Source organism: Bacillus rossius, chromosome 3 (assembly GCF_032445375.1).
Source record: "Bacillus rossius redtenbacheri isolate Brsri chromosome 3, Brsri_v3, whole genome shotgun sequence".
Classification (NCBI taxonomy): domain Eukaryota; kingdom Metazoa; phylum Arthropoda; class Insecta; order Phasmatodea; family Bacillidae; genus Bacillus; species Bacillus rossius.
In genome coordinates this window covers 81,699,623-81,726,672 of record NC_086332.1, presented here as the reverse complement: position 1 = coordinate 81,726,672, position 27,050 = coordinate 81,699,623, and the positions used below count along the sequence as shown (strand labels likewise).

General features: G+C 38.1%; 1 protein-coding gene across 1 annotated transcript; it reads right to left on the bottom strand.

Moving 5' to 3' along the window:
• Window positions 1-477: 477 nt before the first annotated feature.
• On the bottom strand, window positions 478-4,596 carry LOC134530972 (uncharacterized). Its single transcript, XM_063366363.1, has 2 exons — window positions 4,447-4,596; window positions 478-1,998 (listed from the first exon to the last, which is right to left on the bottom strand). Exons 1-2 carry the CDS (start codon window positions 4,496-4,498, stop codon window positions 1,226-1,228), a joined length of 825 nt encoding a protein of 274 aa, XP_063222433.1. The 5' UTR covers window positions 4,499-4,596; the 3' UTR covers window positions 478-1,225.
• Window positions 4,597-27,050: the final 22,454 nt, after the last annotated feature.

Here is a 27,050-nt window from a genome sequence, read left to right as displayed (position 1 = left end):
AACATATTAATCGTGCCATAATTCCAAGAAAACTAGAGGCTTTAGGATTATCTCAAGGCGAAAGATTTAAAATAATTATGATAATCAAACAGCAGATGATCACTACTTTAAATAGTGCTATGATTCGGTGACGCGACTGCTCAGGATTCAACATAGCATATAGTCATACCTGAAAACTTGCTGATATATGGTTTTAGACAACACACCAATAAAACCATTACTCTGGGCTTCGCCGAAGCTCGGGCGTATTTTCCTTGCCAATTTGAGAGACGTATCGATGCTATATATTAATTAAAATATCACGTCGGCAAGGCCCGACGTGACAATATCCACAAGCCACAAGATGGCCCTTTCTCTTCTCTTCTACAAAATTAATAGCGTCTATAACCAACAATGTCTTTAAGGGCCCTGGCACACGAGCGTCTCGGTCGCGCGACTGAGACGCGCGACTGCAGTCGAGCGTCCAAGCGACCGAGTAGAGCGACTCAGCCGCGCGACCGAGACGCTCGTGTGCCAGGTTCACGCGACACACTCTTCACTGTGAATATGGACACCGACGAAGAAACAGTTCTTGGCATTGTCCTAAGGCGTCGTTGCCGTCGGCGCCGGCGTCGTCGCAGGCAACGTGTACTATGGATGCACCCAATAACTGCAGACCGCTTAGCAAGGGGCCAGTTTTATACGATTATGAGTGAGCTAAAAGAAGACAATTCGAAATATTTTAACTATTTCAGAATGTCTCGGAGTACTTTCTCGGATCTTCTGGATGTACTGAAAATTCACATTGAAAAAGTTGACACAAGTATGAGAAGAAGTATCCCTGCTGAAGAGAGACTTGCAATTACATTAAGGTGGGTACACTTGTATAAGCAGACAAATAGTTCATTTCATAGTTGTACAAGGAACACAGGAGTGAAATGTGTTTGGCTACGGCTGAAATTATAATTTAATTAGACAGTTACATGTATTTTAAGGGTATAGTTGAAGCATTTATTATCATATTATTAAAAAAAAACATTTTCTGAACATACCCCAAATAAGTAACATTTATTATTACGTGACACGATATTGTCTCAAAGATCCAACACATAAATGTTTATCGTTTTGCACACGAAAATAAATTCTTTCATAAATTTAGAAGAAAATTGTTAGATAACATATTTATTTGTTATTCACTGAAACTGCTCTTTCCATGAAGGTCACATGTCTTATAATTTATTAGGTATCAGTTAAAATAGTCTTCACAAATACTTGACGTATCAGACTGGAGAGATACTGATGAGGAAGCTGCTGGTGACATTGGTGATAAGGCGTGGCATTGCAGCGGCTGCTGGGGTTGACTCATTAACTGCGATGTTTCTGAAGTTGAATGAGACCCGTAGTTGTAAGACTGACTGATGGTGGGTGTAAATTGTTGGTTGCGTACTCCAGAGGTACTTGTATTACTACTAGGGTATGGAAGCGAAACAAATGATGGGCCTGTGATCACTGATGGAGAAGAATGAGGGTAGACAGAAGTCTGAGAAGGACATCGATGACCAGAAATTGACACCTGATTGTACCTTCTTAAGGTGTTTAAAAAGTCGCTTTGAACTTCAAGTTTCATATCGTCTGGCAGACGTTTGAAGTACGGCAAAAGACTCAACAAGAAATGCCTGTCACTGTCTTCTTCTTCTCTACCTGCATGTCGTTTTTCCATATTTCTTCTAAGCGACTGAAGTAGCTCAAGTTCTTCTGTTTCTGGTGACGGTTTTTTTCTTTTAAGAGAAGTAGGTGCCGTAGATGTAGCTGCTGCGGGTGTGGCTTGCGTGTGCAAGTCTGGAGATTCTTCTGTTGTAGGTTTGGTGTCGCATACTGGCAATAGGAAAGTTAACTGCTGGAAATATATATATTGTTTCCTGCCATCTGCTGCAGAACCTGATTTACAATTCCTCTGTTTAGCCAGTTCTCTTCTGAAACAGTCACGTAGATTCTTCCATTTCCGTTGCAGATCTGCAGCTGAAAAAAAAAAAAACAATAATGTAAGGTGCATATTTTTAGTGTGTGTGTTTTTTTTTTTTTTTTTTTTTGCAGGTACCTTGCTACAGGATGTTCGTTCACAGAATTGCATTACACATTCCGTTGTGGAATTTCCACATGTCGCAAGATTGTTATTGAAGTGTGTGAAACAATATGGCGGCTTTTACATGAAGCATGTTTCCCGCAGTTAATGCAAGAGGACTGGCTGAAGATTGCTGACGGTTTTGGAACACGTGCAAATTTCCCAAACTGTTTAGGAGCAATAGATGGCAAGCATGTAAGGCTTATTCAACCTGCTAAAAGTGGGTCAACCTATTTTTCCTACAAGAAATATTTTTCCATGGTGTTGTTAGCATTATGCGACTCTAATTATAGGTTTTTATTTGTTGATGTTGGTTCTTATGGAAAATCATCAGACTCAGCAATATATAAAAACAGTGAGCTGTTTCAGAAGATGAAGGATAATACGTTGAACATCCCAAGTGATAGGCCAATAGTTGAAAATGGAGAGCCACTTCCCTTTACCTTCGTAGGTGACGAAGCATTTGCTCTTTCAACTCACATGCAGAGGCCTTATGGTGGGAAAAATCTTACTCAAAAAAAGAAAATATTTAACTACAGGCTGTCACGAGCCAGACGTTACATCGAATGCACTTTCGGCATACTTACAAATAAGTGGCGTATCTTTCACAGGCCATTGGACGTGAAAATTGAAAACGCAGAAACTATAGTGAAAGCATGTTGTATTTTACACAATTTTGTTAGAGAAAGGGATGGTGTTGAATTTGACAGCACTCTGAACGTCGTGGGACTAGATGAAGGGGAGCCGCTTACACGACCAGGAAATACACGATCAGCTTTAACAATCCGAGAAAAGTTTTCCGATTACTTTTCTAGTGAACAAGGGTCAGTGCCATGGCAATATTTTTTGCTTTGAAGAGTGAACAATACTAGTGAAATTTAACTTTTATAGAGGTGTCACATTCAACAACGTAATAGTTATAACCGTATAACCGTTACATTGGACAGTAGCCATGGTGAATTTTGTGGCATAAACAAAATATAGAGAAAACAAAATTTCCGTATGCGAAAATGTGTTCACTTTGGAATTATGTTAGTTGTTACGCTACTTTTAATTATATTGTTACGTGCAAGCCCAGTCGCAGTGGGGACGGAGCGATGCTCTTCTCGGAAACAGATTAGCGCCGCGCGTGCCTTATCTTTATCTTGATGACACGCGGCCTGCCTGCCCCCCCTTCACCCTCGCCCTGCCTGCGCTAATGACCTGGCTGCACCTGGTCGGTCAATGGAACGGTTCTTGAATGTTCTCCGACATCGTCGCCGGCCCCAGCACGTAATCCTGGACGTCCCTAGTTGCGCAATGTCAAAGAGCATCTCGAAGGTTCTAAATGTAAGGCCGACCTCTATATATCAGCAGGGGGCGGTTGCATCAGAGCAGATAATTGTGTGGCGCGTCTGGCGCAGTGTGGAGAGGCGAAGACCTGTGCGACGAGGCGGCGAAGACCGGGCGACTTCTGGGAAGAGAGTGTATAACATCGGCGAAGCCAGCAAGTGCCCTGTGTGACATCGGCGGACACTTTACGGCGATCTGTGGCTGCGGTAAGACTGTGACGGACTGAGAGAGACTTTCTTTATTTCGAGCCTATATCAAGCCAGGATAACTTGTAAATAAAACTGTAAATAGTAGCACCAATAAAAATAGTGATAATTAATTAAAAAAAAGGGGCTATCCTTTCGAACCCTATCGTTCCCACGTTCGTAACAATATTATATCGTATTTTACTTGTATTTCTATGTTTATCGTAAACATTAGACATAAGCGTAAGTTACAATGAATTCCGCGTAGAAGCAAAATACTGCAATGTAATTTGAAAACAAACCCTTCCATTAATAGCTAATTTATTTACATTGGCAATGACTCACATGCACGCACAGTGGTTTTGTATTTTATGAGGGAAGAATAACACGAACTGTTAAAATTTCACACCTGTTTGTTGTTAAGAGATATATTAACTATACAATATTTCACATGTGTTGTAATTATTGCCAATATCAGGTGGTTCGTGGTAATATGAATACTTAAACGGACGTTTGAAGAGAACACCCGATACGAAAATGCAGCGGGCACATCCAAACAGTTTCGACAATAATGTAAATATTTTGAACAGTAATCTTCACGATTGTAAATCATTTAAAAACGTAGTAACGTTTCTATAAAGGAATAATGAAAAAAATATTATATTCGTTTTATAAGTTTTATAAAATTATTGCAATACTCTGTCTAGTAAATAGGCTTCACGTAGAACAATTATGTTTATAATACATTTGAAACAAATAAAGTGAATGCAGGGCTGCACGAAATATTCAGATCACCACTAACCACTTATATTTATAAATTACACTTACCTGCTTTATTTTTATGGACGCTATCCATGGCTTTGAAGTTCTCAACGAACATATCGCACACCTCTTCCCATGCCTTTCCCTTTTTGCATTTGTTAGCATACTCATCACATCTGGAATCCCAAATAGCTGGCCTTGATTATATTTCGATTATAAAACGGTCACAATCGAACGCCATCTTCCTCGCCAGCACATACAACCAGATACTGACCGACAGTCGCTCGGACGCGCGGCTAAAAGTCGCCCGTGTGCAAGGCTCCCGCACGACTGGTCGCCGCGATCTGTCGCGGGGATTCGCGTCTGCTGGCGACAGACGCGCGATGGAGACGCGCTCAGTCGCCCGTGTGCCAGGTTCTCACCCACGCCCATGCTATCTTATGGCAAGCGATTTCCCGGCGACCGAGTCGCGCGTCTCAGTCGCGCGACTCGGTCGCTCGTGTGTCAGGGCCCTAAAAGATCCGCCGATCTATCGGCCAATCACCGGCCTTGAATTAAGCATTTCAAATATATTACATTTAACATTATTAACATAGAGAAAGGTGGCGAAGTTCAAAGCAATTATCCAAAACAAATATAGAAGTTAATTAACCTGAAAGATATATAAATTTGACAAACAAAAATGTAAACAAATACTCAAAAACATAGATAAATTATTTTAAATTAAAGTTTCAGTGTTCTGTGATCTGATGTAATATCACACAGACTGATTTCGTTTATAGCAAGAAATTTTATTTTTGGGCTTAGTTAGGGAATTATTATAAACAGACAGCAGTTAGTTTCTTTCACGTTTCTTACTAATTTTCGCAAATGCGAGATGACGCAAGTGAATTCGGAACACGTGAACCCGCTCGAACTCCAGGGGCGGACATTTCCTGTGAACGAGAGAACAGACGCTCCCCGGGGGCCGGGCGGGTTTCTTCCGTCTGCTTCCCGCTCGCTGCGCGGGTCCTGGTCGCAGCCAATGAGCACGCGGCCTCGAGCCATCAGGTCACGTGCCCTCCCTCGCGCTGGGCGAGCGTGTTTGAGCAGGGGGGTGGGGAGGGCAGATTGTGGTGTGGCGAGCGGTCGGAAGTGGCGCTAATGACTGATTGCCCGCGGGGAGAACTGGCAGGAAGGGACTTGCGGAACAGTAGATGATCACCCTGCGAGACAAAAAAAAACACTTCCAGAGGTGAAAGTTGTGGCTTTCTCCCTTCGCCACTGATTATTTCTCACTCCTCTTGACTTCTTGCGGAAACCACTTGGAAAATAATTAATGCTCTTAAATATCGTTACATCGAAAACAGCGATTGAAAAAAAATATCGATTAGAAGAGGGGTATATCATCGCGTCGTATATACCAACAACGATGAGTGTGTTAATTTTTTACGCAACAAGTGTGAGTTTTTTTTTTAACCTACACAGGTATGTATGAAGAAACAGTTTGGTTGTTAGATAACACCAACAATTTACACATTACTGTTAGGTAAGTTAACATTTTGCACTAAAATTCATATATTGACCGAATGCGTAATTTTGCACAGTTTGAATATTAATATTACTAAATCAAATTTAAATTTCCATTTTTTTCCTTAATATTTTGCAGTGTATGTATGTGTAAAATGGTGGGAAAAAACTGGCTTCTTTTTTCTGTGTAAGATTGGTTGCTGTACATTTTTTTATAAAATTAATTAAATAAATTTATGATTTATTTAAGTACTTTCCATGCCATAATGGAAGTTTCTATAGTTAGCTACTAGGTGTCGCTAGTGTGGCTTCTTATTGATAACATTAACAAATACCAAGTTCGTTGGCGTGGTCTCGTAACATAATCGCAGATGGTCCTTTCTTTCTCCAGACGCAAATACCTTTACCATCAATCTAATAAATAACTCGGAAATAATGGAATTAAATAAGTTATAAAACTAATAATATTTGTTTAAATTATAAATATATCCCTAGGAAGCAATTGTTATTACTGGGGGTCTTCATTTGCTTCTTTTAATCACTTTCTTCTCACTTACAAAACTTAAATTTTTTAAAATCAGCCGCCAGGGCCTTTAGTGTCACCTACTTTAGTTTCAGTTATTACAGCTTATGTCAAAGTAATTTTTCATTAGTTTCAGTGCGATTTTACATCAATCATGGAGTATAAATTTAGCACTGACTAATTATTGGTTTTACACGTTTGTAATACATGTTAGGCAACAAATAAAGTTCAACTGTACAAAAAAAAATATAAATTTAATACACTCCAAACAAGTTTCAATTTCCACCTTACTTTTACACTTTCAATTTTACACCTTCAATTTTACAACTTTACACGGAAACCGTGTACTTTGTTGAGACTTTTGTACTTCGAGCATAGTGTGCTTTGAATATTTTCAGATTGTAGGAAGAGCTACTAACTAGTCAACTAAAATAATCAGTAGTTTGCAAAGAATGATGTTTCTGACGGCAGTTCAGTCTCGTTTTACAGTTAATTGTAAGTAGTATATAATAGTATTTCCTAGATCTGGGTTCTGGGTGTGGATTGAGATTGTCGGTCCGCCATCTTGGATTTGTGACATCACGACGGCAAAAATTCCTCAAAATTCCTCAAAAATGACTCAAAATGACTCAAAATTTCCCGTTTTAAGAAAAAATTTCCCGTTTTCGAGGGAAAAATTCCCGTTTCGAGGGAAAATTTCCCGATTTAGTCCTTAAAAATCCCAACGGCTAGAAATGTCCTGATAGAGGCTTAAGCATCCTTAACTCAAGCCTCAGTTAAGCCTCTATCAGGATGTGACCTTGACCTTTGACCTTGACCCCGACGGCCATCTTGGATCCACCATCTTGGATGACGTCATTTCGTTTTCTCGAACATTCCAGCATTGTGTTATCGGCCATTTTGAATTATGACGTCACCGTTGCAATTTCCGTTACGGTCGCTATCTTTAAATTTATTATCCGATTTTAATGAAAAAAAATTTAAAAATTATAAAAAAAATTAAATAATACAATTTTTAATAAAATATTTAAAAAACAAACATTTACAACACGGAGCTCGGAGTCCTCGGTTCAAACCCGACGAGTGCAAAAAAATAAAAATGGCGACCGATCCTTCCCCCGCGGTGGCTGCAGGCATATTGACTCCCTCCACTTTTTTTTTCAAAGCATATATATATCGTCAGGTAGTATGACATCATGTCCGCCATCTTGTCTTCATCCACTGGAGACCACCATCTTGTTTTCGTCTGCTAGAGTGTGACGATATCATGTAGTATAATTATCTGGTCACCACACCTTTGACCTTGACTTTGAACTTTGACCTTGACCTTGAAATTTGCCCTTAACCTTGAAATTTGACCTTGACCTTTAACTTTGACCTTGACCTTGAAATTTGATCTTGACCTTGAAGTTTGACCTTGACATTGAACTTTGACCTTGACCTTGAACTTTGACCTAGACCTTGAAATTTGACCTTGACCTTGAAATTTGACCTTAACCTTGAAATTTGACCTTGACCTTGAACTTTGACCTTGACCTTGAAATTTGACCTTGACCTTGAAATTTGACCTTGACCTAGAAATTTGACTTTGACCTTGAAATTTTACTTTGTCCTTGAAATTTGACTTTGTCCTTGATGTCCATCACGGATCCATCATTTTATGTTCAGTACATGCTACCAGGAGCGACCACCTGCTGGAGTACACCATCTTGTGCGTGTACTCGTATTACCATCATGCTAGTTTTATTCTAACATGCTACAGTGCAGTAATCATTTATTATTACTGAGGTACCCACCATCTTGAAATTTGACCGCCATCTTGAATTAATGTAATTATTTAGCTAGAATTGCGGGAAAAGTTCCAATAGTCTCCGAAAAAATCATTTATTAATTTACAAATCGAATCGATGGATCCCTGTCCACGGTTCGATTCTTGACCAGAGACAGTTGTAACTAATTATTAAATAAATGTTACGTTCTGTTTTCCATTACCTTTCGCAGAGTTTATTAATCATTCACTTTACGAAAATCAACTCAAGTCAATATACCGGACCAACGAATTAAATCAGTGCCGATTAGCCTATTATAAAAGTCTAATTTTTCAATAATCTGAATAACATATAAGCCGTTCATGTACAAAGCCAAACATATAGATCAATTGCCTTCAGTCCATGAGACCGAGTCATGTCATTATCAGACGTATAGGCTAGTCATTTCAGGACCACATGACCTTCGTAATCCATCGTGACATTTTTATACATTCTAAAGGACCAAGTAACCTTGTAAAATATTTTAGTAACACCAAGAGGTGATAAACTAGTAAATATTCAATCACTACATTTTGTACTACGCGCAATCAACAAAAAAGGAAGCACCAACAACGAAAAGACAGCACCACCAACGAAAAGGCAGCACATTTCGAAGCACCGACAACGAAAAGGCAGCACATTTGGAAGCACCGACAACGAAAAGGCAGCACATTTGGAAGCACCGTCATCGAAAAGGCAGCACATTTGGAAGCACCGACAACGTAAAGGCAGCACATTTGGAAGCACCGACAACGAAAAGGCAGCACATTTGGAAGCACCGACAACGAAAAGGCAGCACATTTGGAAGCACCGACAACGAAAAGGCAGCACATTTGGAAGCACCGACAACAAAAAGGCAGCACATTTGGAAGCACCGACAACGAAAAGGCAGCACATTTGGAAGCACCGACAACGAAAAGGCAGCACATTTGGAAGCACCGACAACGAAAAGGCAGCGCATTTGGAAGCACCGACAACGAAAAGGCAGCACATTTGGAAGCACCGACAACGAAAAGGCAGCACATTTGGAAGCACCGACTACGAAAAGGCAGCACATTTGGAAGCACCGACTACGAAAAGGCAGCACATTTGGAAGCACCGTCATCGAAAAGGCAGCACATTTGGAAGCACCGACAACGAAAAGGCAGCACATTTGGAAGCACCGACAACGAAAAGGCAGCACATTTGGAAGCACCGACAACGAAAAGGCAGCACATATGGAAGCACCGACTACGAAAAGGCAGCACATATGGAAGCACCGACAACGAAAAGGCAGCACATTTGGAAGCACCGTCATCGAAAAGGCAGCACATTTGGAAGCACCGACAACGTAAAGGCAGCACATTTGGAAGCACCGACAACGAAAAGGCAGCACATTTGGAAGCACCGACAACGAAAAGGCAGCACATTTGGAAACACCGACTACGAAAAGGCAGCACATTTGGAAGCACCATCATCGAAAAGGCAGCACATTTGGAAGCACCGACAACGAAAAGGCAACACATTTGGAAGCACCGACAACGTAAAGGCAGCACATTTGGAAGCACCGACAACGAAAAGGCAGCACATTTGGAAGCACCGACAACGAAAAGGCAGCACATTTGGAAGCACCGACAACGAAAAGGCAGCACATTTGGAAGCACCGACAACAAAAAGGCAGCACATTTGGAAGCACCGACAACGAAAAGGCAGCACATTTGGAAGCACCGACAACGAAAAGGCAGCACATTTGGAAGCACCGACTACGAAAAGGCAGCACATTTGGAAGCACCGACAACGAAAAGGCAGCACATTTGGAAGCACCGACAACGAAAAGGCAGCACATTTGGAAGCACCGACAACGAAAAGGCAGCACATTTGGAAGCACCGACAACGAAAAGGCAGCACATTGGAAGCACCGACAACGAAAAGGCAGCACATTTGGAAGCACCGCCAACGAAAAGGCAGCACATTTTGGATGCATCATCGAATAAGGAAGCACATTTGAAATCTCCATCAACTAAAAAAGGCAAAAAGGAAGCACAAGTTACGAGATCTAAGTCTTAGTAAGAAATCATAATACAAGAAATAAAAACATTACATTCTTATAATTTAAATTATTTATTTTATTGCTTTACATTATACAATTGCAAGTAAAACAAGTCAATATTGTATGTAGCCAGCATTCCTCAGTTCCTTGAGTATGAAGGATATTTCTTTGATGCACGAATAGTTTCCTGCACAAAGCGAACCATGTAGTAGTCTTAGCCGGTCAACCAATATGTTTGGATCTTTCCATGATGTGTAATCATTCTCTTCTACCACCATCTTCCTTGCACCTTTATAATAATTATTATGATCTCTGGTGTCTTCCGTTTTACCACCAACCTCAGGGTAACTTTCATGTTTGAGACGGTGATCATCACAAGCTTGATCAGATTTATTTAATATATCACGTCGTTTCCATCGTTTCGGTCTCAGGACACCGCCACATTCTTCGATCTTGGCAGCTTTAGGTGCTTCATCATAGTCTATGTCTTTGTCAACAGCCTCAGAGTCACTGTAACAATCACCGTAGAAGGAATCGTCTTCACCCAATTTACCGTAATAATTCGATGTTGATGATGTTGAAGTGTCTTCATCGTCTTCGTGCTTCCTTTTTAGGAGTCCATCATTTTTACAAAGTAGGAAAGATCTACTTGAATTCGGCTGGAATATATTCTCACTTTTCACGTTAAGGATTCTTCCATTGTCTTCATTCTTCCGTAAATCATCAACCTTCTTCAATTTAAGTTCTTTGTCGAGATCGGAAGAGCCAAGAAAATTATTGTCGTAATGCAGATCACTCTTCCTTAGGCTAGTAGATTCATCGTTGTCCTCTAGCTTGTACGCAGGCTTGGCGCTACAAGTTCTGCCATGTCTTTTTAGGCTCTCTCTCCGTGTAAACGACTTGCTACATCGAACACAACTTATCATATTGCGCAGTGGATTTTTAACACAGTCATTCTTCTCGTGTTGTCTTTTATTCTTTCTCAAGATAAACTCTTTACTGCAAAACTTACACCTATGTTCTTTCGAAACAGCGTCAGATCCCAAATCGGAATTCATATTAGTTACTGAGACTAATGCCAGATACCAATTGAGTGTTTTAAATTAGATTCAATACTTAAATAGAAATTTTTTCATATTTCATCAGCGAGAATTAATATATCTCATGCAAAAGTACTTTATGCATGTAGTTCTGCTTTTCAACAACAGATATCGCCACATGTTGCTTGCAGGTAAATAATATTTAATTATTTTATGCGGTATGCGGGATGCTCACTAACGATCGCAAAAGAAGGATGGCTTCGTTAGACTCCAAGGAAAAGGAAGTTCGTCTTGCATGTTGGTGCTCCACAGATGTCTCATGGCGTAATATTAATTTGACTGAGTAATGATATTTGTTAATTCCACCTGATAAAAATATTGCAAGTTTTGATTTAGTAGCAGAAATTATCGAATTAAATGTAACTCCAAATAAAATGACATGTCTCATTAGAACAAAAAAAAATCCATGCAGAGAGTGGTTTCTCAGAATAGTCAGAAACACTTGAAGAAACCACAGGAATGATTGCAAGAACACGGGAAAAACCATCAAAATATTGTCAAGAATAATCAGGAGCACACTGAGAAAACCACTATAATATTAACAATAATAATCGGAAGCACACGGAGAAAACCATCATAATATTGGCAAGAATAATCAGGAGCACACGAAGAAAACCGACACAAGTTTTCTTTGATATCATTAAAATACAAAAAAAAAATTAATAAAAAATAAAAACGAAAAAATATTCAAACATTCTGGCTTGTACTAGAACTCTATCTTTGCTCAACAATGAGAAGTTCACAAGCTAGCAGAATGTTTGAATTTTTTTTCGTTTTTATTTTTAATTAGTTTTTTTTTTTTTTTGTATTTTAATGATATCAAAGAAAACTTGTGGCGGTTTTCTTCGTGTGCTCCTGATTATTCTTGCCAATATTATGATGGTTTTCTCCGTGTGCTTCCGATTATTATTGTTAATATTATAGTGGTTTTCTCAGTGTACTCCTGATTATTCTTGACAATATTTTGATGGTTTTTCCCGTGTTCTTGCAATCATTCCTGTGGTTTCTTCAAGTGTTTCTGACTATTCTGAGAAACCGCTCTCTGCATGGATTTTTTTTTGTTCTAATGAGACATGTCATATTATTTGGAGTTACATTTAATTGGATCATTTCTGCTACTAAATCAAAACTTGCAATATTTTTATCAGGTGGAATTAACAAATATCATTACTCAGTCAAATTAATATTACGCCATGAGACATCTGTGGAGCACCAACATGCAAGACGAACTTCCTTTTCCTTGGAGTCTAACGAAGCCATCCTTCTTTTGCGATCGTTAGTGAGCATCCCGCATCCCGCATAAAATAACTAACTATTATTTACCTGCAAGCAACATGTGGCGATATCTGTTGTTGAAAAGCAGAACTACATGCATAAAGTACTTTTGCATGAGATATATTAATTCTCGCTGATGAAATATGAAAAAATTTCTATTTAAGTATTGAATCTAATTTAAAACACTCAATTGGTATCTGGCATTAGTCTCAGTAACTAATATGAATTCCGATTTGGGATCTGACGCTGTTTCGAAAGAACATAGGTGTAAGTTTTGCAGTAAAGAGTTTATCTTGAGAAAGAATAAAAGACAACACGAGAAGAATGACTGTGTTAAAAATCCACTGCGCAATATGATAAGTTGTGTTCGATGTAGCAAGTCGTTTACACGGAGAGAGAGCCTAAAAAGACATGGCAGAACTTGTAGCGCCAAGCCTGCGTACAAGCTAGAGGACAACGATGAATCTACTAGCCTAAGGAAGAGTGATCTGCATTACGACAATAATTTTCTTGGCTCTTCCGATCTCGACAAAGAACTTAAATTGAAGAAGGTTGATGATTTACGGAAGAATGAAGACAATGGAAGAATCCTTAACGTGAAAAGTGAGAATATATTCCAGCCGAATTCAAGTAGATCTTTCCTACTTTGTAAAAATGATGGACTCCTAAAAAGGAAGCACGAAGACGATGAAGACACTTCAACATCATCAACATCGAATTATTACGGTAAATTGGGTGAAGACGATTCCTTCTACGGTGATTGTTACAGTGACTCTGAGGCTGTTGACAAAGACATAGACTATGATGAAGCACCTAAAGCTGCCAAGATCGAAGAATGTGGTGGTGTCCTGAGACCGAAACGATGGAAACGACGTGATATATTAAATAAATCTGATCAAGCTTGTGATGATCACCGTCTCAAACATGAAAGTTACCCTGAGGTTGGTGGTAAAACGGAAGACACCAGAGATCATAATAATTATTATAAAGGTGCAAGGAAGATGGTGGTAGAAGAGAATGATTACACATCATGGAAAGATCCAAACATATTGGTTGACCGGCTAAGACTACTACATGGTTCGCTTTGTGCAGGAAACTATTCGTGCATCAAAGAAATATCCTTCATACTCAAGGAACTGAGGAATGCTGGCTACATACAATATTGACTTGTTTTACTTGCATTTGTATAATGTAAAGCAATAAAATAAATAATTTAAATTATAAGAATGTAATGTTTTTATTTCTTGTATTATGATTTCTTACTAAGACTTAGATCTCGTAACTTGTGCTTCCTTTTTGCCTTTTTTAGTTGATGGAGCTTCCAAATGTGCTTCCTTATTCGATGATGCATCCAAAATGTGCTGCCTTTTCGTTGGCGGTGCTTCCAAATGTGCTGCCTTTTCGTTGTCGGTGCTTCCAATGTGCTGCCTTTTCGTTGTCGGTGCTTCCAAATGTGCTGCCTTTTCGTTGTCGGTGCTTCCAAATGTGCTGCCTTTTCGTAGTCGGTGCTTCCAAATGTGCTGCCTTTTCGATGATGGTGCTTCCAAATGTGCTGCCTTTTCGTAGTCGGTGCTTCCAAATGTGCTTCCTTTTCGTTGTCGGTGCTTCCAAATGTGCTGCCTTTTCGTTGTCGGTGCTTCCAAATGTGCTGCCTTTACGTTGTCGGTGCTTCCAAATGTGCTGCTTTTTCGATGACGGTGCTTCCAAATGTGCTGCCTTTTCGTTGTCGGTGCTTCCAAATGTGCTGCCTTTTCTTAGTCGGTGCTTCCAAATGTGCTGCCTTTTCGTTGTCGGTGCTTCCAAATGTGCTGCCTTTTCGTTGTCAGTGCTTCCAAATGTGTTGCCTTTTCGTTGTCGGTGCTTCCAAATGTGCTGCCTTTTCGATGATGGTGCTTCCAAATGTGCTGCCTTTTCGTAGTCGGTGCTTCCAAATGTGCTGCCTTTTCGTTGTCGGTGCTTCCAAATATGCTGCCTTTTCGTTGTCGGTGCTTCCAAATGTGCTGCCTTTTCGTTGTCGGTGCTTCCAAATGTGCTGCCTTTTCGTTGTCGGTGCTTCCAAATGTGCTGCCTTTTCGTTGTCGGTGCTTCCAAATGTGCTGCCTTTTTGTTGTCTGTGCTTCCAAATGTGCTGCCTTTTCGTTGTCGGTGCTTCCAAATGTGCTGCCTTTTCGTTGTCGGTGCTTCCAAATGTGCTGCCTTTTCGTTGTCGGTGCTTCCAAATGTGCTGCCTTTACGTTGTCGGTGCTTCCAAATGTGCTGCCTTTTCGTTGTCGGTGCTTCCAAATGTGCTGCCTTTTCGTTGTCGGTGCTTCCAAATGTGCTGCCTTTTCGTTGTCGGTGCTTCCAAATGTGCTGCCTTTTCGTTGGTGGTGCTGTCTTTTCGTTGTTGGTGCTTCCTTTTTTGTTGATTGCGCGTAGTACAAAATGTAGTGATTGAATATTTACTAGTTTATCACCTCTTGGTGTTACTAAAATATTTTACAAGGTTACTTGGTCCTTTAGAATGTATAAAAATGTCACGATGGATTACGAAGGTCATGTGGTCCTGAAATGACTAGCCTATACGTCTGATAATGACATGACTCGGTCTCATGGACTGAAGGCAATTGATCTATATGTGTGGCTTTGTACATGAACGGCTTATATGTTATTCAGATTATTGAAAAATTAGACTTTCATAATAGGCTAATCGGCACTGATTTAATTCGTTGGTCCGGTATTTTGACTTGAGTTGATTTTCGTAGAGTGAATGATTAATAAACTCCGCGAAAGGTAATGGAAAACAGAACCTAACATTTATTTAATAATTAGTTACAACTGTCTCTGGTCAAGAATCGAACCGTGGACAGGGATCCATCGATTCGATTTGTAAATTAATAAATGATTTTTTCGGAGACTATTGGAATTTTTCCCGCATTTCTAGCTAAATAATTACATTAATTCAAGATGGCGGTCAAATTTCAAGATGGTGGGTACCTCAGTAATAATAAATGATTACTGCACTGTAGCATGTTAGAATAAAACTAGCATGATGGTAATACGAGTACACGCACAAGATGGTGTACTCCAGCAGGTGGTCGCTCCTGGTAGCATGTACTGAACATAAAATGATGGATCCGTGATGAACATCAAGGACAAAGTCAAATTTCAAGGACAATGTAAAATTTCAAGGTCAAAGTCAAATTTCTAGGTCAAGGTCAAATTTCAAGGTCAAGGTCAAATTTCAAGGTCAAGGTCAAAGTTCAAGGTCAAAGTTCAAGGTCAAGGTCAAATTTCAAGGTTAAGGTCAAATTTCAAGGTCAAGGTCAAATTTCAAGGTCTAGGTCAAAGTTCAAGGTCAAGGTCAAAGTTCAAGGTCAAGGTCAAATTTCAAGGTCAAGGTCAAAGTTCAAGGTCAAGGTCAAATTTCAAGGTCAAGGTTTAATTTCAAGGTCAAGGTCAAAGTTCAAGGTCAAGGTCAAAGGTGTGGTGACCAGATAATTATACTACATGATATCGGCACACTCTAGCAGACGAAAACAAGATGGTGGTCTCCAGTGGATGAAGACAAGATGGCGGACATGATGTCATACTACCTGACGATATATATATGCTTTGAAAAAAAAAGTGGAGGGAGTCAGTATGCCTGCAGCCACCGCGGGGGAAGGATCGGTCGCCATTTTTATTTTTTTGCACTCGTCGGGTTTGAACCGAGGACTCCGAGCTCCGTGTTGTAAATGTTTGTTTTTTAAATATTTTATTAAAAATTGTATTATTTAATTTTTTTTATAATTTTTAAATTTTTTTTCATTAAAATCGGATAATAAATTTAAAGATGGCGACCATAACGGAAATTGCAACGGTGACGTCATAATTCAAAATGGCCGATAACACAATGCTGGAATGTTCGAGAAAACGAAATGACGTCATCCAAGATGGTGGATCCAAGATGGCCGTCGGGGTCAAGGTCAAAGGTCCAGGTCACATCCTGATAGAGGCTTAACTGAGGCTTGAGTTAAGGATGCTTAAGCCTCTATAAGGACATTTCTAGCCGTTGGGATTTTTAAGGACTAAATCGGGAAATTTTCCCTCGAAACGGGAATTTTTCCCTCGAAAACGGGAATTTTTTTCTTAAAACGGGAAATTTTGAGTCATTTTGAGTCATTTTTGAGGAATTTTGAGGAATTTTTGCCGTCGTGACGTCACAAATCCAAGATGGCGGACCGACAATCTCAATCCACACCCAGAACCCAGATCTAGGAAATACTATTATATACTACTATTGTGCGTTGTGTTGCTGATACAGTTTTTGAACTAACAAAAGTAAATATTTTATGCTTAGTGCTTCAAATATTTTTATATTTCAAATAATTTTAGCAAAAAAAAACTGTCTTCAGCATTATTGGTAAAAAAAAACTCATACACACAAACAAGACAAAACGCGCATTACAAATTCGACCTAAATTACGTGTCACATTTAGTTTATTACATTTAGATAAACGATGTAGGTTAAGAAAAATTAAAAAAATTCTTTAATTCTATAATTTAATAAAATTGTTTATTTATACACCATAAAATCAGACATGGTATAGCCTATATATATATATCGTATACATTTTTCAGTCCATGCAGCATTCATTTTTATTACAATAAATTAGTATAGTTCATTTTAAGAGTGACAAAATACAACTAATTCATACAGATCACGGTACATCAGATCAGGAGTGTAACACCTTAGAGGACCAGAGATGATACCCGCCTTTACAAAATTTATAAGGTTTTTTCAAGTTATATTTTCGCGTAACCTGTATACCGCACTTCTCACACAGAAATTTTACACGGTCAAGATTTCTTCTGCAGCCATTATTTTCATGGATGCGTGTACTTCGTAGTCGTTCAAAACGTTTACCACAGTAGCGGCACTGAAAGAGATATTTATCGCAATTACCATCGCTTCCCCGATGTTCAACTTGCAAATGAACTTTGCTTTTACAATGTCTAATCAAATTACTTTTGTTTGTGAAATGTACACCACATGGGTCACACGGAAATGTCACACGATTAGCGTTTCTTGTACAGACATGATTTTTATGTCTTCTTGCAAGTTGCCGGTATTTAAACTTTTGTCACAGTAATAGCACCGATGTTCGTTAGTAGTTCTTGAATCACCAGTCATTGAAGTTTCCATCGAGGACGAAACGAAGTTCGTAGAGTTTTCCTGTGTAGCCAGCACCACCGGCATTAAAGTCTCTTCTGCTGACGGTATCGCGACTGTTGAAGTCTCCTCTTGTGATGACGTCGTCGTTGCCGACGGGATCTGCACCTTCTCCGCCGTAGCTGACGTCAGGGTTCCCGTAGACGATGGTAGAACATCCATCAAGTTCGTCGTTTTAGATGGTAAAGATGCCATTGAGTTCACAAGAACAGGTAATTACACGTCTTATGCACCAGAAGAATCAAACTAGGTGATCCTTACACCGTCGTCGTCGCCAGTAACAAACTTAACGACCTGCTGTCTAAGATTCGCTGAAATATCAGCGTCCGCTTGTATAATACGCATGTCAATACATCATCCAATGTTATTACTAAAAAAAATTAGGAATTTCAAGGAATACAAGTTTAAAATATATATTGAAACAACTAATCGAACAACCTACATACACGGTTCATTTAGACTTACTAGAAGGATTAAGAGTTTCTGAACAATGGAACTTTCACAACCCAAACATAATTTAAAGTAGGTACCCTAATTTAATTTTTATTATGTACAGCTACACATGCCCTCCAACTGACTCCAAATGACTACAACACATTTCTAAAATAATTTAAACGATACCGGCCTAGGTCCGAAGTCAATTTTTTTTTGTACTTCTCATCTACAGTTCAGAGGACCTTCAATGTTTATATAGCTACAGACAAGACATGTCCAGTACCATACATCTTCAAAAGCCTTCAGATTCGATTCTTGTTAAGCCTTATGACAAAAGTCTCCAAAAAAAGAGTCCTACTCTATATGTTTACTAGACACTTTTATGCTTTTCATAGCACACATCGATAAAATATCTTCGTAAATAACCCAAAATATTATCAGACCACTAGCATTCGATTTATGCACCAACGAATCAATCAACACAAGTCCATTCTACATTAAGCTCCTCACTTATTTTTATCAGTCTACTCGGCTACACTCAGCACACAAAAACCAAAGGAAGTCAATTAACAACCTAGTATTTATGAACATTCGGTCATTTAACATGAAGTGCCCGCCATATTGAAATTTGGGCACCATCTTAGATATTTGTATTTATTGACTCATTAGTTCGGGAAAACTTCCAAAATTCACCGAAAAAACACACATTATTTTACATATTGAATCGAAACTTGCTTCGATCTATGGTGAAGCTGAAAATAAATTTAATTTAAATACCAGAAAGTGTCAGGTTCAAAAAATTAACCACCACAAGTTCTTTTACAAACATAATATTTATTACATAAATTATATCCTACTACAGGGTCACTTGCGAAAGCCAGTAATCTTATAAACATTTAGCCCTGCATAAACGTGAATCGACTAATTCTTAGCTCCATCAGCTCCAACTGCTCCTAATGCTCCAACAGCTCCAACAGAGCCAACATCTCCAACAGCTCCAAATGCTCCAACAGCTCCAAATGCTACAATAGCTCCAACAGCTCCAAAGGCTCCAAAGACTCCAATTGCTTCAACAGCTCCAAATGCTACAATAGCTCCAACAGCTCCAAATGCTCCAAATGCTTTAAATGCTCCAATTGCTCCAAATGGTCCAATCGCTCCTAACGCTCCAACTGATTTAAATTCCTTTTTTTTTTATCGAACTTGTCAGGTTTACATGCATGACTTTATTAGTATACATTTTGGGATGTCAGTGCTGACTTTTGTACACCTTTACGTTATAAGTTTTATTTAAAAATGAGCTTTCGAGAAATGTTAAAATCCATTTTGAAAAAAATATTAATTTTTCTTCAAGTTTATATACATGCATTTAATTGAAACCATTATTTTATGTAGCCAGCTTCCTTCAGTTCTTTAAGTATGAAGGATATTTCTTTGATGTTCGAATATTTTCCTGCACAAAGCGAACCATGTAAAAGTCTTAGCCTGTCAACCAATATGTTGGGATCTTCCCATGAACTACAATCAATCTCTTCTGCTACGTTCATCTTCCTATTATGTTTATAATAAATATTATTATCCCTGGTGTCTTCTGTTTCAACACCAACTACAAGGTCACTTTCGGCATCGAGCCAATGATTATCACAAGCTTGATTAGGATAATTTATTTTATTACGTCGTTTCCATCGTTTTGGTCTCAAGACACCATCACAGTCTTCGCTCTTGTATGATTTAGGTGCTTCGGCACAGTACTCATTCATGTCAGCATCACAAGATTGATCAAGATAATTAATTTTATTAAGACGTTTCCACCGTTTTGGTCTTAGGCCACCATCACAGTCTTCGATCTTGACAGCCTTAGGTGCTTCAGCACAGTACTCAATCATGTCAGCCTTAGTTGTGACAGCACAGTCATCGATCATGTCAACCTCAGATGTGTCACCACAATCTTCAATCATGTCAGCTTCAGATGTTTCATCACAGTCTTCAGTCTTGTCAGCTTTAGGTGGTTCTCCATCTTTCACATTTTCATGGAGACGACTAGATATTGGTGTAAATATCTTTTCATTTCTAATGAGGTTGCTACTTTCTTCGTTTGTTTATAATTTTAAATTATTGTTTTGATCTATATCAATATTTTTAGCATTAGCTTTTTTACATTCTTCATAATTATTATTGACGTCTAATATTCTGCCTTCGTTCCTCTTCCACGATGTTGGAACACAGTCTTCGTTATCTTTATTCATCTTAGTTGTACAGTTCATGCAATGTCTATCCAAATAATATCTTCTACCAAAGGATTTATGACACTGACTGCAATTAAATGGTTTTTGACAAGGACCCAAACTACACTCGCTTCTCTCATGACGTTTAGAATTCTTTCTCAAGGTAAACACCTTGCTGCAGTATCTACAGTGATGTCGGTTTGATACAGCTACAGGCAACGAATCAGGGTACATGTTAGCTTCTGCGACTAATGGCAGATGAAAACTAAGAGTTGTAAATTAAACCATTACTTAAATAGAATTTTTTTTAATTATTTCGTCAGCGAGAGTTAAGTTATCTCATACAAAAGTACTGGTTGTAAGTAGTTCTACTTTTCATCATCAGATGTCACCACGTGTTGCTAGCTGGTAAATAAAATTTATTTCTTTTATGCGGGATGCGGGATGCTCACTAACGATCTGTTGAAAAAGGTGTGCTTCCCTAGATCTCAAGAGGAAGAACATCGACCTTATTTAAAAATTAGTGAATAACATCATGGCCTAGCGAGTATCACAAGATAACCTATTCACATATTAGCAACCATCATGTATCAGTTGTCTGTATAAGCAGTCATTGTTTTGTGTGGGATGCGGGATGCTCCCTAACGATCGCAACAGAAGGAGGGCTTCGCTACAACTCAAGGGGAAAGGAAATCTTCGTGTATGATAGCGTTTCCCAGTTGTTTCATGGCGTAGTAATCGTCTGATTAATAAAATTTTTTTGTCTGATTTCCACCTGATAAAAAAAATTAAGTGATGATTTAATAATATGAATTCGGAAATTTATACGAAACTCTGAATAAAATTACCTGTCTTAGACATCAAGGACAATGCAGCTTGTCTTACATGTTAATGCTTCTCAGCTGTCTCAAAGCATATTAATTTTCTGAGTAAGGTTATTTTTCTAATCCACCTGATAAAAATATTATGTGTCAATTTATTAGCAGAATTTCACTAATTAAATCTAACTCTGAATAAAATTACATGACTCATTAAGTAAAAAATCCTTCATGCAGAGCTCTATTTCTCACAAATAATCAGGTGCACTCGAAGAAAACCATCATATGTCTAGCCAGAAATAATCAGGAGCATTCGGAGAAAATCATCATATGTCTAGCCAGGAATAATCGGGAGCACTCAGAGAAAACCATCATAATATTGACAAGGATAATCAGAAGCACATGGAGAAAACCATCAGATGTCTAGCCAGGAATAATCAGAAGCATTTGGAGAAAACCATCAAAATATTAACAAGAATAATCGGGAGCACACGGAGAAAACCACCATAATATTGACAATGATAATCAGGAGCACGCGGAGAAAACAATCATAATATTGACAAGAATAATCAGAAGCACACGGAGAATACCACCACAAGTGTTCTTTGATATCATAAAAATACAATTAAAAAAATATTTTAAATAAAAAAACAATGAAAAAAAAATACATAAATATATTCTGCTAGCTTGTGAACTTCTCATTGTTGAGCAAAGATAGAGTTCTAGAACAAGCCAGAATTTTACGTATTTTTTTCTTTAAAATATTTTTTTTCTTTTATTTTTATGATATCAAAGAAAACTTGTGGTGATTTTCTCCGTGTGCTTCTGATTATTCTTGTCAATATTGTGGTTGTTTTCTCCCCGTGCTTCTGATTATCCTTGTCAATATTATGATGGTTTTCTCCGTGTGCTCCCGATTATTCCTGCTAGACATATGATGGTTTTCTCCGAATGCTCCTGATTATTTCTGGCTAGACATATGATGGTTTTCTCCGAGTTCTCCCGATTATTCCTGGCTAGACATATCATGATTTTCTCCGAATGCTCCTGATTATTTCTGGCTAGACATATGATGGTTTTCTTCGAGTGCACCTGATTATTTGTGAGAAATAGAGCTCTGCATGAAGGATTTTTTACTTAATGAGTCATGTCATTTTATTCAGAGTTACATTTAATAAGTGAAATTCTGCTAATAAATTGACACTTATAATATTTTTATCAGGTGGATTAGAAAAATAACCTTACTCAGACAAATAATATGCTTTGCGACAGCTGAGAAGCATTAACATGTAAGACAAGCTGCATTGTCCTTGATGTCTTAGACAGGTAATTTTATTCAGAGTTTCGTATAAATTTCCGAATTAATATTACCAAATCATCAATTAATTTTTTTATCAAGTGGAAATCAGACAAAAAGAATTCATTAATCAGACGATTACTACGCCATGAAACAACTGGGAAACGCTATCATACACGAAGATTTCCCTTCCCCTTGAGTTGTAGCGAAGCCCTTCTTGTTGCGATCGTTAGGGAGCATCCCGCATCCCACACAAAACAATGACTGCTTATACAGACAACTGATACATGATGGTTGCTAATATGTGAATAGGTTATCTTGTGATACTCGCTAGGCCATGATGTTATTCACTAATTTTTAACTAATGTCGATGTTCTTCCTCTTGAGATCTAGAGAAGCACACCTTTTTCAACAGATCGTTAGTGAGCATCCCGCATCCCGCATAAAAGAAATAAATTTTATTTACCAGCTAGCAACACGTGGCACATCTGATGATGAAAAGTAGAACTACTTACAACCAGTACTTTTGTATGAGATAACTTAACTCTCGCTGACGAAATAATTAAAAAAAATTCTATTTAAGTAATGGTTTAATTTACAACTCTTAGTTTTCATCTGCCATTAGTCGCAGAAGCTAACATGTACCCTGATTCGTTGCCTGTAGCTGTATCAAACCGACATCACTGTAGATACTGCAGCAAGGTGTTTACCTTGAGAAAGAATTCTAAACGTCATGAGAGAAGCGAGTGTAGTTTGGGTCCTTGTCAAAAACCATTTAATTGCAGTCAGTGTCATAAATCCTTTGGTAGAAGATATTATTTGGATAGACATTGCATGAACTGTACAACTAAGATGAATAAAGATAACGAAGACTGTGTTCCAACATCGTGGAAGAGGAACGAAGGCAGAATATTAGACGTCAATAATAATTATGAAGAATGTAAAAAAGCTAATGCTAAAAATATTGATATAGATCAAAACAATAATTTAAAATTATAAACAAACGAAGAAAGTAGCAACCTCATTAGAAATGAAAAGATATTTACACCAATATCTAGTCGTCTCCATGAAAATGTGAAAGATGGAGAACCACCTAAAGCTGACAAGACTGAAGACTGTGATGAAACATCTGAAGCTGACATGATTGAAGATTGTGGTGACACATCTGAGGTTGACATGATCGATGACTGTGCTGTCACAACTAAGGCTGACATGATTGAGTACTGTGCTGAAGCACCTAAGGCTGTCAAGATCGAAGACTGTGATGGTGGCCTAAGACCAAAACGGTGGAAACGTCTTAATAAAATTAATTATCTTGATCAATCTTGTGATGCTGACATGAATGAGTACTGTGCCGAAGCACCTAAATCATACAAGAGCGAAGACTGTGATGGTGTCTTGAGACCAAAACGATGGAAACGACGTAATAAAATAAATTATCCTAATCAAGCTTGTGATAATCATTGGCTCGATGCCGAAAGTGACCTTGTAGTTGGTGTTGAAACAAAAGACACCAGGGATAATAATATTTATTATAAACATAATAGGAAGATGAACGTAGCAGAAGAGATTAATTGTAGCTCATGGGAAGATCCTAACATATTGGTTGACAGGCTAAGACTTTTACATGGTTCGATTTGTGCAGGTAACTATTCGAACATCAAAGAAATATCCTTCATACTTAAAGAACTGAAGGAAGCGGGCTACATAAAATAATGGTTTCCATTAAATGCATGTGTATAAACTTGAAGAAAAATTAATATTTTTTTCAAAATGGATTTTAACATTTCTCGAAAGCTCATTTCTAAATAAAACTTATAACGTAAAGGTGTACAAAATTCACCATTGACATCCAAAAATGTATACTAATAAAGTCATGCATGTAAACCTGACAAGTTCGATAAAAAAAAAGTAATTTAAATCAGTTGGAGCGTTAGGAGCGATTGGACCATTTGGAGCAATTGGAGCATTTGAAGCATTTGGTGTATTTGGAGCATTTGGAGCTGTTGGTGCATTTGTAGCATTTGGAACATTTCGAGCTGTTGGAGCCTTTGGAGCATTTGGAGCTGTTGGAGCTATTGTAGCATTTGGAGCTGTTGAAGCAATTGGAGCCTTTGGAGCCTTTGGAGCTGTTGGAGCTATTGTAGCATTTGGAGCTGTTGGAGCATTTGGAGCTGTTGGAGCGGTTGGAGCTGTTGGAACATTAGGAGCAGTTGGAGCTGATGGAGCTTAGAATTAGTCGATTCACGTCTATGCAGGGCTAAATGTTTATAAGATTGCTGGCTTTCGCAAGTGACCCTGTAGTAGGATATAATTTATGTAATAAATATTATGTTTGTAAAAGAACTTGTGGTGGTTAATTTTTTGAACCTGACACTTTCTGGTATTTAAATTAAATTTATTTTCAGATTCGTCCATAGATCGAAGCAAGTTTCGATTCAATATGTAAAATAATGTGTGTTTTTTGGTGAATTTAGGAATTTTTCCCGAACTAATAAGTCAATAAATACAAATATCTAAGATGGTGACCAAATTTCAATTTGGCGGGCACCTTAATGTTAAATGACCGAATGTACATAAATTTTAGGTTGTCAATTGGCTTCTTTTGGTTTTTGTGTGCTGAGTGTAGCCGAGTAGACTGATGAAAATAAGTGAGGAGCTTAATGTAGAATGTGAATTTGTTGATTGATATGTTGGTGCATAAATCGAATGCTAGTGGTCTGATAATATTTTGGGTTATTTACGAAGATATTTTATCGTTGTGTGCTATGAAAAGCATAAAAGTGTCTAGTAAACTTATAGGGTAGGACTCTTGTTTCGGAGACTTTTGTCATAAGGCTTAACAAGGATCGACTCTGAAGGCTTTTGAAGATGTATGGTACTGGACATGTCTTGTCTGTAGCTATATCAACATTGAAGGTCCTCTGAACTGTAGATGAGAAGTACAAAAAAAAATTGACTTCGGACCTAGGCCGGTATCGTTTAAATTATTTTAGAAATGTGTTGTAGTCATTTGGAGTCAGTTGGAGGGCATGTGTAGGCGTACATGATAAAATTTAAATTTGTTTACCTACTTTAAATTATGTTTGGGTTGTGAAAGTTCCATTGTTTAGAGACTCTTTATCCTTCTAGTAAGTCTAAATGAACCGTGTATGTAGGATGTGCGATTAGTTGTTTCAATATATATTTTAAACTTGTATTACTTGAAATTCCTAATTATTTAGTAATAACATTGGATGATGTATTGACTTGCGTATTATACAAGCGGACGCTGATATTTCAGCGAATCATAGACAGCAGGACGCTCAGTTTTTTACTGGCGACGACGGTGTAAGGATCACCTAGTTTGATTCTTCTGGTACATAAGACGCGTAATTACCTGTTCTTGTGAACTCTATAGCATCTTTACCATCTAAAACGACGAAACTTGATGGATTTTCTAAATTCGTCTACAGGAACCCTGACGTCAGCTACGGCGGAGAAGGTGGAGATCCCGTCGGCAACGACGACGTCATCACAAGAGGAGACTTCAACAGTCGCGATACCGTCAGCAGAAGAGACTTTAATGCCGGTGGTGCTGGCTACACAGGAAAACTCTACGAACTTCGTTTCGTCCTCAATGGAAACTTCAATGACTGGTGATTCAAGAACGACTAACAAACATCGATGCTGTTACTGTGACAAAAGTTTTAAATACCGTCAACATGCAAGAAGACATGAAAATCTTGTCTGTACAAGAAACGCTAATCGTGTGACATTTCCGTGTGACCCATGTGGTGTACATTTCACAAACAAAAGTAATTTGATTAGACATTGTAAAAGCAAAGTTTATTTGCAAATTGAACATCGGGGTAGCGATGGTAATTGCAATGAATATCTGTATCAGTGCCGCTACTGTGGTAAACGTTTTGAACGACTACGAAGTACACGCATCCATGAAAATAATGGCTGCAGAAGAAATCTTGACCGTGTAAAATTTCTGTGTGAGAAGTGCCGTATACAGGTTACACAAAAATTTAACTTGAATAAACCTTATAAATTTTGTAAAGGCGGGTTTCTAGCATCATCTCTGGTCCTCTAAGGTGTTACACTCCTGATCTGATGTATCGTGATCTGCATGAATTAGTTGTATTTTGTCACTTTTAAAACGAACTATAATAATTTATTTTAATAAAAATGAATGCTGCATGGACTGAAAAATGTATACGATATATATATATATATATAGGCTATACCATGTCTGATTTTATGGTGTATAAATGAACAATTTAAATAAATTATAGAATTAAAGAATTTTTTTAATTTTTCTTAACCTACATCGTTTATCTAAATGTAATAAACTAAATGTGACACGTAATTTAGGTCGAATTTGTATTGCGCGTTTTGTCTTGTTTGTGTATGTTTTTTTTTTTTTACCAATAATGCTGAAGACAGTTTTTTTTGCTAAAATTATTTTT

Excerpts from the sequence above, each read along its gene's own strand:
- LOC134530972 (XM_063366363.1), bottom strand. The coding sequence starts at position 4,498 with ATGTTCGTTGAGAACTTCAAAGCCATGGATAGCGTCCATAAAAATAAA. Across the intron at positions 1,999-4,446 it reads CGTCCATAAAAATAAAGCAG|CTGCAGATCTGCAACGGAAA; the intron begins GTAAGTGTAATT and ends TTTTTTTTTCAG.